Source organism: Carcharhinus amblyrhynchos, chromosome 20 (genome assembly GCF_965287045.1).
Source record: "Carcharhinus amblyrhynchos chromosome 20, sCarAmb.v2.hapA, whole genome shotgun sequence".
Lineage (NCBI taxonomy): Eukaryota > Metazoa > Chordata > Chondrichthyes > Carcharhiniformes > Carcharhinidae > Carcharhinus > Carcharhinus amblyrhynchos.
In genome coordinates, this window is record NC_137343.1 from 15904004 (window position 1) to 15914435 (window position 10432).

General features: G+C 43.5%; 1 protein-coding gene across 1 annotated transcript in view; it reads left to right on the forward strand.

Annotated features, from left to right (window-relative positions):
* The window catches only part of LOC145355782 (aldehyde dehydrogenase, mitochondrial-like), a 46209-nt gene extending 44049 nt beyond the window's left edge, over nt 1-2160 (forward strand). Inside the window, exons 12-13 of the mRNA XM_080208148.1 lie at nt 767-881; nt 1575-2160. Of these exons, the coding sequence (XP_080064274.1) occupies nt 767-881; nt 1575-1607 (148 nt within the window). The 3' untranslated portion in view covers nt 1608-2160. The remainder of the gene's footprint in view (nt 1-766; nt 882-1574) is intronic.
* Nucleotides 2161-10432: the final 8272 nt, after the last annotated feature.

Genomic DNA, 10432 nt, shown 5'->3' on the forward strand with positions numbered 1-10432 from the left:
CTGGCCTATATGTGACTCCAGATCCACATCAATGTGGTTGACACTTAAATACTGCCTCAAAGGCAAATAGGGATGTCTTTGGTGGCCCAGTAAGAAGTTTCACAAACCAAACCAGGTTAAAGTCCAACAGGTTTATTTGGTAGCAGAAGCCACAAGCTTTCAGAGCGCTTGCTGCTTCTTCATCAGGTAAGTGGGAGTTCTGTTCACAAACAGGGCATATAAAGACATAAACTCAATTTACAACATAATGGTTGGAATTCAAGTCTTTACAGGTAATGAAGTCTCAAAGGTACAGACAGTGTGAGTGGAGAGAGTGTTAAGCACAGGTTAAAGAGATGTGTATTGTCTCCAGACAGGACAGCTAGTGAGATTTTGCAAGCCCAGGCAAGTTGTGGGGATTACAGATAGTGTGACAGCCCAGCCAGTGATGCTCACTTCCCATGAAATAATTTTTTTAGATTGCTCCACAGCTGTTTGGGGGAGAAGAATTCACAGTCAGCTATTTGATGAATTCACTCCTTTTTTAAAGGTGTTGCACACCATTTCCATGCATAAATATGTAATGATCGGATACTGAAATAAAAATCCACAGAATAATTAAAGGATGTTCAAGCTGATCTCAATTGATTTGTATCTGAGAATTATCAGTGATGGACAGCTGCTGTTTAAGGCGCCATTAGACAAGAAAAGTATTGATGGAGGTTTTGAGCTAGTTTTTAAACTTGTATCTCACTTGTAACTTCATATTTTCCTCCTTTCCATACAGGATAAATTGTTATGATGTGTTTGGGGCTCAAGCTCCATTTGGTGGATACAAAGAATCAGGCACTGGGCGGGAGCTCGGAGAATACGGATTAGAAGCATACACAGAAGTAAAGACTGTGAGTACTGAGTGGTAGGACTGTAAACTGAGTTTGGAATGTGACCATTGTACTAGTCCATGCAGGGTTTTGGATTATTTTTACAGTTATGGCCAAAATCCAACAATACAGAAGAATAACTTTTCATTTTCGACCAGTGTCACCTGTGGTCCTCCACTACCTCAACCAAGTGATCATCTCTCAAGAGTGTGCATGGACACTGGGGTTCAGCAGGTTACTTGTGGCCAATCGTGATATTGTTCTTGTCTTGTGTCAACAACTACACACTTAGCCAATAAGGATCACTGAGAGCACCACCTCCACCCTTAGTTTTTCCCCAAGACTTCAGGCAATTCCAGCCAATTGGAATGCTTTAATATTGTTGGAATTTACATCGATTTTCTCTGCATAGAACAGAAATAAAACCTGGCATCTTTTCTAACTACATAATTTGGATCATTTATCTCAAACATTAGTGGTGCCTTCTAAATGACTTTCTAATTTAACCATTCTCTACTAAAAGTGGGGAAATAGGAGGATAGGTACACTTGTATACTCGCAAAAGAAAACTTTCTACCTATCAGTCCTAGTAGCAGCCGCATAGAAAGCTATGTGGCAGACATTTCTGGTAGGCAGCTGAGGTGCAGATGAATGCTGATGTTTGGAACTTGAGTTATTCTGCTGCAAAAATAATCTATTTCCTTTTCCATTCAGGTGACAGTCAAGATTCTCCAGAAGAACTCTTAAACCAGCCACTATCCTCACATGCCTTTTTAAATTTGGAATTATGAATGTGAAGACATGTAAACTTCATTACACATGTTTCAATGCTGTAGTCAAAGTCTGACTGCATAATTAACTCTTAACGAAAATGTAATTGCTGAAAGCAAACATATATTCTCTCAATTATGTGCCAATAAGCTTTGATAGAATTTGCAGTTTCATATCAGTAAAGGATTTAGTGACTGGCTGACAAATGAACCAAAATCTTCATTATGCTTTTTTTTGTAACTGGTTTGGGGAAGGGTTTAGTTGGGTTGCTTTCTTGGACATTGCAAAGTAAATACTTGACTGGTTAAGCATTATAAAGATTCTTTTTTCCCCTCTTTTCAAATATTTGAAATAGATGCAAGTATTCCATCCATATTTTACATTGGTAGAAAATTTCCTGCTGTCTAAAATGACTGCAGATAGAACTCTTTTTTTTGGACTAATTTTCTGTGCTGAATTTGCTGTTGAATTCTATACTAGCAATCACAATGCATGATCATTTAAATAAAGAAGCAGATTTGATGACTAATATATTGTGCTTTCACTCTGAGCTAAGTTGCTTCAGTGAAGAATCTTTATTCCCCAATTCATGATTCTGCCCCATTGCAGATAGTTTAATAAAAGACAAATGAATCATTGGGATACATCATATCTAGGTCACCATTGCTGGTCTGTGTTCAACCTATAAAAACAAATTTGGCACAGAAGGAAAAATGTGCATCTGAGTCATCTATTGATTTATTACACACAAGACTTAACTCTTATTTGAACTCAAACGATAATTAAGATGGAGCCACAGTAACATCAGTAAACACTCTACCAATTTGCAGCCAGCAATATTTGCTTGCAGTTGAGATTTTTTGTTGCTGCAGCAGAAATGTCTGCTTTCTCAAAGCAGCAGATGCTTTCAAAATGTTTGAAATGTAGTTTGACTCTGTACTGGTATTGTCACTGGATTTGACACCAAGTGGAATGTGTGAGGGCAATTGTGGATGGGCAACAAATGTTCGTTGCCTTCTCTATGGATTATTTTTTGCAATAAGATGTTGAGTCAGATCCTGGCTCAGTGTTATGTTTATTGATGAGTGTCACAAATCGACTTACATTAAATGTAATGAAGTTACTGTGAAAATCCCCTAGTCACCACACTCCTCCACCTGTTCGGGATGTATTCACAAACTTGCATTATTGCAAAATGGAAATTGCTTCACGGCATGCAAAAGTGGCAATATAACTGCATCCTAAATTGTGTCATGGTATCCAAAAAAGTTTTTTTTTTAAAGTAATCGTGCTAGTAGCAGATTACCCTGTGGAACACTCATTAAACTTGAACTTTCCCTAGAAAATGTTCCATGTAACTTGAAATATTTCCATAAGCAGAAGATAACTATTCCAACCTGCAATGATAACTGTATTAATCATTATTGTTCAATCAGTTTTGATGAAAGAATATATTCTATGCTGCTCATAAATGAGAAAAGTGACCATTGATTTATCTTGCCCAGGCAATCTCTTCCCAGTCAGAATTTTATAGCATAGAAGGAAACTCTTCAGTCCATCATGTCTGTGATAGCCATCAAGCACCTATCCATTATAATTTCATTTTCCAGTACTTACTCAAAATGCTTCTTAAATGTTGAGGGCACCTTTTCAGGCAGTAATTTCCAGATTCCCAAAATTTTCCCTTAATCACCTGTCCTTTACCTTAAATCTACGACCTCTGGTTATTGACCCCTTTCCTAACAGGAAATGTTCCTTATATATGTCCCTCATAATTTTGTACACCTCATTCAGATTTCCCCCCCTCAGCCATCTCTGCTCAAGATAAACAACCTCAATTTATCTAGCCTATTTGATTACTGACACACCTGTGATTTTTTTAAAATTAACTATTAGCTGATGGCATGAAACAACTTCACATTCTTCCCTCACATATTCCGTCTGTGATATAATAATATCAGGTATGCCCTGTGACAAATCATAAATGAAGTTTGTATCACTTGAGGATAAGGGAGGAGTTGAAATGGGAGGTGCTTGAACTCATTGTGCAAGACAAGTTGAAGTTGGACGAGAACGAGGCAGATGAGGTTGGTGAGCAGACTGCATACGGTACAGTACTGCAGCAGGACATAGGCAAAGAGAAGGGGAAAAGGAACGTAGTAGTGATTGGGGATAGTGGGGTGTCCTTTGTCACAATGACAAAGTGCACAGAAGGGTGTGTTGTCTGCCTGGTGCTCGGGTACGGGATGTCGCAGCTGGGCTGCAGAGGAACCTGGAGTGGGAGGGTGAGAATCCGGTCGTTGTGGTACATGTGGGTGCCGGCGACGTAAGCAAAATGCAGATTGAGGATCTGGGGAGGGAGTATGAAAAGCTGGGAATGGAATTAAAAAGTAGAACCGACAAGGTGGTCATCTCTGGGCTACTGCCTGAACCGAGTGCAGACGGGCGTAGGGTTGACAGGATTAAGGAAGTGAATGGGTGGCTCAGGGATTGGTGTGGGAGGAATGGGTTTGAATTTATGGGGCATTGGCACCAGTATTGGGGTAGGTGGGACCTGTTCGGGCGGGATGGGATTGGTCTGAACCGTGCTGGGACCAGATTGCTGGCAAATCGAGTAAAGAGGACTGTAGACAGGGCTTTAAACTAATTAGGGGGGGGGAGGGTGCGAGGGTAGGTGATGTTACGAGGTCTAAAGTTAAGGAGAGGGTACAGGTAAGGGAAGAGGCCGAGGATGTCCCAGTAATAGAGGGAGTAGGGGGCGTGAGTATGGTTGGTGGCGTTATGGCAAATAGGGTCCAGGTGAAGGCTGGGATGAAAGCGCTTTATCTGAATGCACGAAGCATTCGGAATAAAGTGGATGAGCTGGTGGCGCAGATCGACACAAATGGATACGATCTGGTGGCCATTACAGAGATGTGGCTGCAGGGTGACAGGGACTGGGAGCTGAATGTACAGGGCTATCAAGTGTTTAGGAAGGATAGGCAGGAGGGAAAAGGGGGGGGCGTAGCTCTGCTGATTAAGGATAGCATCACGGTGGTAGCAAGGGATGATATTGGAGCCAAGGAGCAGAGGGTGGAATCGTTGTGGGTGGAGATTAGGAACAGCAAAGGGAGGAAGACGCTGGTGGGTGTCGTCTATAAGCCCCCGAATAATGATCTGGAGGTGGGGCAGGCTGTTAACGCGCAAATAAGTGCGGCGTGCAGGTATGGGACGGCCGTAGTTATGGGGGATTTCAATCTGCATATTGATTGGTCGACCCATGTTGGACGCGGGGGGCTCGAGGAAGAGTTCTTGGAATGCTGCCGGGATAGTTTCCTCGAACAGTGTGTGTTGGAGCCAACGAGGGAGCGAGCTATCTTGGATCTGGTGCTATGTAATGAGGCGGGTAGAATTAGGGACCTTGTGGTGAAGGATCCTCTTGGGGAGAGTGATCATTGTATGGTGGAGTTTCTGGTGCAGATGGAGGAGGAGAAAGTGGGTTCCCAGACACGCGTCCTTTGTTTGAATAGAGGGGAGTACGGTAGGATGAGAGAAGAATTGGCAAATGTGGACTGGGGGAGCGCGTTGGAGGGAGGGTCTGTTGAGGAGTAGTGGAGGATCTTTAAGGAGATCTTTCTTGGTGCTCAGCAGAAATTTATTCCGATGGTCAAAAAGGACAGTAGGAGGAGAGGTAATAAGCCGTGGATAACGAAGGAGGTGAAGGAAAGTGTTAAACTAAAAGCGGAGGAATTTAGAGTAGCTAAGAGTAGTGGGCGAGAAGAGGATTGGGAGAGGTTTAAATGTCAACAAAGATTGACAAAGAAGTTGATAAAGAAGGGTAGGAGAAATTATGAAGCTGGGCTAGCGCTTAATATAAAAAAGGATAGCAAGAGTTTTTATAAATATATAAAACGGAAGAGGCTGGCTAGGGTGAATGTTGGTCCTTTAGAGATGAGAAAGGGGACCTAGTGGTAGGGGATGGGGATATGGCTAAGGTATTGAATAACTTTTTTGTTTCTGTCTTCACGGAGGAGGACGTGAATAATTTGCCGGGTGTTAGCGATGGAAAGGTGGTAGGACTGGAGGGTCTTAATGACATTACTGTTACTAGAGAGGCGGTGCTTGACAGACTGGAGGGGCTGATTGTGGACAAGTCCCCAGGACCGGATGGAATGCATCCGAGGGTTCTGAAAGAAATGGCGGAGGTGATAGTGGATGCCTTGGTGATTATTTTCCAGACGTCGCTAGATTCCGGGGAAGTGCCGGATGATTGGAAAACGGCTAATATTACACCGTTGTTTAAGAAGGGTGCCAGGCAAAAGGCGGGGAATTATAGGCCGGTTAGTTTAATGTCTGTGGTAGGTAAAATGTTAGAATCTGTCATTAAGGAGGAAATTGCGAGGCATCTTGAAGGGAATTGCTTGATAGAGCAGACACAGCACGGTTTCGTTAAAGGGAAGTCGTGTCTGACAAATTTACTGGAGTTCTATGAGGATGTGTCTAGGGCGGTGGATAGAGGAGAGCCGGTGGATGTGGTCTTTCTAGATTTTCAAAAGGCGTTTGACAAAGTACCTCACAAGAGGTTATTGCAGAAGGTCGAGGGACATGGAGTTGGGGGTAGGGTGTTAGTGTGGATAGAGGATTGGTTGTCAAATAGGAGGCAGAGAGTGGGGGTCAATGGGTGCTATTCGGATTGGCGGATGGTGACTAGTGAAGTGCCCCAGGGGTCGGTGCTGGGGCCTCAGCTTTTTACCATTTATATAGATGATCTGGAGGAGGGAACCAAGTGTAGGGTGTCGAAATTTGCTGATGACACCAAAATTGGGGGAACGGCAAATTGTGCGGAGGGTGTGGAGAGTCTACAGAAGGATCTAGATAGGCTGGGCGAATGGGCCAGGAAATGGCAAATGGAATTTAATGTTGGCAAGTGTGAGGTGGTCCACTTTGGTAGGAATAACGGTAGGAAGGACTATTACTTACGGGGCGAAAAACTGCAGCAGGCGATGGTGCAGAGGGACCTCGGGGTCCTTGTGCATGAGTCGCAAAAACCCAGCTTGCAGGTGCAGCAGGTGGTCAGGAAGGCGAATGGGATGCTGGCCTTCATAGCGAGGGGGATTGAATATAAAAGTAGGGAGGTCTTGCTGCAGCTGTATAGGGCATTGGTGAGGCCGCAGCTGGAGTACTGTGTGCAGTTTTGGTCGCTGCACTTACACAAGGATATTTTGGCCTTGGAGGGAGTGCAGAGGAGGTTTACTAGGCTGATACCGGAGTTGAGGGGGTTGAGCTATGAGGAGAGGCTGAATAAACTGGGCTTGTACTCGTTAGAGTTTAGAAGAATGAGGGGAGATCTCATTGAGACGTACAAGATGATGAATGGGATGGATAGGATAGAGGTGGAAAGACTCTTCCCGCTCAAAAAAGACAGTAGGACTAGGGGGCACAGCCTCAAGATAAAAGGGGGGCAGTTTAGAACGGAGTTGAGGAGGAACTTCTTCACTCAAAGGGTGGTGAATCTCTGGAATTCTCTGCCCGTTGAAGTGGTGGAGGCTGCCTCGCTAAATATTTTTAAGACGCGGGTTGATGGGTTTTTGATAAGAGAGAGGATTAAGGGTTATGGGGAGAGGGCGGGAAAGTGGAACTAAGCAGCGACAGATCAACCATGATCTTATTGAATGGCGGGGCAGGCTCGAAGGGCTAGATGGCCTACTCCTGCTCCTATTTCTTATGTTCTTAAGTGAGTTTAGGAAGAGAATTCGAGTGCATGACCATGAAGGCTCTGCTACCTAGAGTTAAATGGAAGGTCCAAGGAGCTGCACTAGACTGGAGTTAAGATAGGTGGCTGTTGCCAAGGAGGGTGAAGAGAATTTTCATTGAGGATAATGGCTACCAAACCAATACATTGAAGTTTGGGAGCCAAGGAATGTTGGCAAAATCAGGAGTGAGAGGTGTGTAGAATGAGGGCAGAAGAAGAATTCAGTATCTGGGGCTTGGTCTAGAATCAAATTAAGGATTCCGATATTGTCACAAACCATACTGTTGTTAGCTGCAAGGGTGTCCCAACTTGAAACACCAATTCATGGTGGTGTATAGTTTGTTTTTGGAATGATGTGAGGAGTCACATGAAACCCCAGTAAGAATAACCAGCCCAGTTGTCATATAAGAATTATTAAACACTGATGACAAAGACACATGAACAGGACTACAATATTCAAAGACAATTAAGTAAAAGTAATAATTTAGTAAAAACAGAATGTTGAATTTAAAACATAGAACAGTACAGCACAGTACAGGCCCTTCAGCCCTCGCTGTTGTGCCAAGCTATGTCTAAATCTAAGATTGAGCTATCCCACTCCCCATCATTCTGGTGCACTCCATCTGACTATCCAATAACCGGTTGAAAGTTCATAAAGTGTCCGACTCCACTATCACAGTAGGCAGTGCATTCCACACTCCAACCACTGAGTAAAGAACGTACCTCAGACATCCTTCCTATATCTCCCACCATGAACGTTATAGGTACGCCCCTAGTAACAGCTACATCCACCTAAGGAAACCGTCTCTTAACATCCACTCTATCTATCACCCTCATCATCTTTTAAGCTTCTATTAAGTCGCTTCTCATCCTCCTCCAGTCTAAAGAGAAAAGTCCCAACTCCCTCAACCTTTCCCAAGACCTACCCTCCAAACCAGGCAGCATCCTGGTAAATCTCCTCTGCACTCTCTCCAATGCTTCCAAATCCTCTTTATAGTAAGGTGACCAGCACTGCACACAACATTCCAAATGTGGTCTCACCAAGGTCCTGTATAGCATAACCTCAAGGCTCTTAAACCCAAACCCCCTGTTAATAAACATTAACACACTATAAGCCTTCTTCAGGCTCTATCCACTTGAGTGGCAACCTTGAGATCTGTGGATATGAACCCCAAGATATCTCTGTTCCTCCACATTCCTCAGAATCCTGCCATTGACCCTGTAATCCGCGTTCAAATTTGTCCTACCAACATTAATCACTTCGCACTTACCAGGGTTAACCTCCATCTGCTACTTTTTGGCCCAGCTCTGCATCCTATCAGTGCCTCTTTGCAGCCTGCAAGAGCCTTCCACTTCATCCACTACTCCACCAATCTTGGTGTCATCAGCAAATTTACTAACCCACCCTTCAGCTCCCTCTTCCAAGTCATTGATAAAAATCACAAATAGCAGAGGGCCCAGCACTGGTACACTGCTGGTAACTGGCCTCCAGTCTGAAAATTTTCCCTCCATCACCACCCTCTGCTGTGACATAGCCAGTTACTTATCCAATCGGCCAAATTTTCTTCTATCCCACACCTCATTACTTTGTTTGTGAGCCTACCATGGGGAACTTATCAAAGACCTTACTAAAATCCATGTATACAACATCAACTGCTCTACCTTCATCTACACACTTAGTTACCTCCTCAAAGAATTCAATCAAATTTGTGAGGCAAGACTTACCCCTCACCAATCTGTGCTGATTATCCCGGATTAAGCTGCATTTTTCCAAATGGTAATAAGTTCTATCTCTCAGGACCTTTTCCATTAACTTAGCAACCACCGAAGTAGACTAACTGGCCTATAATTACCAGGGTCATTCCTATTTCCTTTCTTGAAGACAGGAACAACATTCGCCACTCTCCAGTCCTCCTGCACAATCCCTGTGGACAGTAAGGACCCAAAGACCAAAGCTAAAGGCTCTGCATTCTCATCCCTTGCCTCCCAAAGTTTCCTAGGATGTATCCCATCTGGCCCAGGGGACTTATCAACCCTCAGGTTTTTCAAAATTGCTAATACATCATCCTTCAGAACATCTACCTCCATCCTATCAGCCCATATTACACTCTCACTATCAAAAACATGGCCCCTCTCCTTAGTGAACACTGAAGAAAATTATTCATTCAACACCTCACCTATCTCTTCTGACGCCATGCACAAGTTCCCACTATTATCCTTGACCGGCCCTAACCTCACCCTGGTCAGTTTTCTATTTCTCACATAAGAATAAAAAGCCTTGGCATTTTCCTTGTTCTGACCTGCCAAAGACTTCTCATGCCTCCTCTTAGCTCTCCTAAGCCCTTTTTTAACTCATTCCTTGCTACCTTGTAAACCTCAAGCGACCCAACTGAACCTTGTTTTCTCATCCTTGCATACTTTTCCTTTTTCCTTTTGACATGGTTCCCTCACTCGGCCATTTCCTCCCTACCTGACAGGGACATATCTATCAGGGACATGCAATATTTGTTCCTTGAACAAGCTCCACTTTTCATTTGTGCCTTTACCTGACAGTTTCTGTTCCTATCTTATGCTTCTTAATTCTTGCCTAATCGCATCATAATTACCCCTGCCTCAATTATAAACCTTACCCTGTGTGACCTTATCCCTCTCCATTGCAGTAATGAAAGACACCAAATTGTGATCACTATCTCCAAAGTGCTCTCCCACAAACAAATCTAACACTTGGCGCAGTTCATTACCCAGTATCAAGTCCAATGTGGCCCCACCTCTTGTTGGCCTATCCACATATTGTGTCAGGAAACCCTCCTGCACACACAAGTGCCCCATCCAAACTATTGAACTAATAAAGGTTCCAATCAATATTTAGAAAGTTAAATTTACCTCTTTAATCAAAAATATATCTACAATCCTGAATTTCTTAAGACTTCCCTTGCCCGAGCAACAGTATATCAAATCCAGCTTATAGTTACCACACAATACAAGGCTGAGACTCAAGTCTGGGAAACTTCTTTCCTTGGTCCAGCAAAAATATTTAAACTGCCTTGATGAAGGCTTCTGTGCTGCCTCG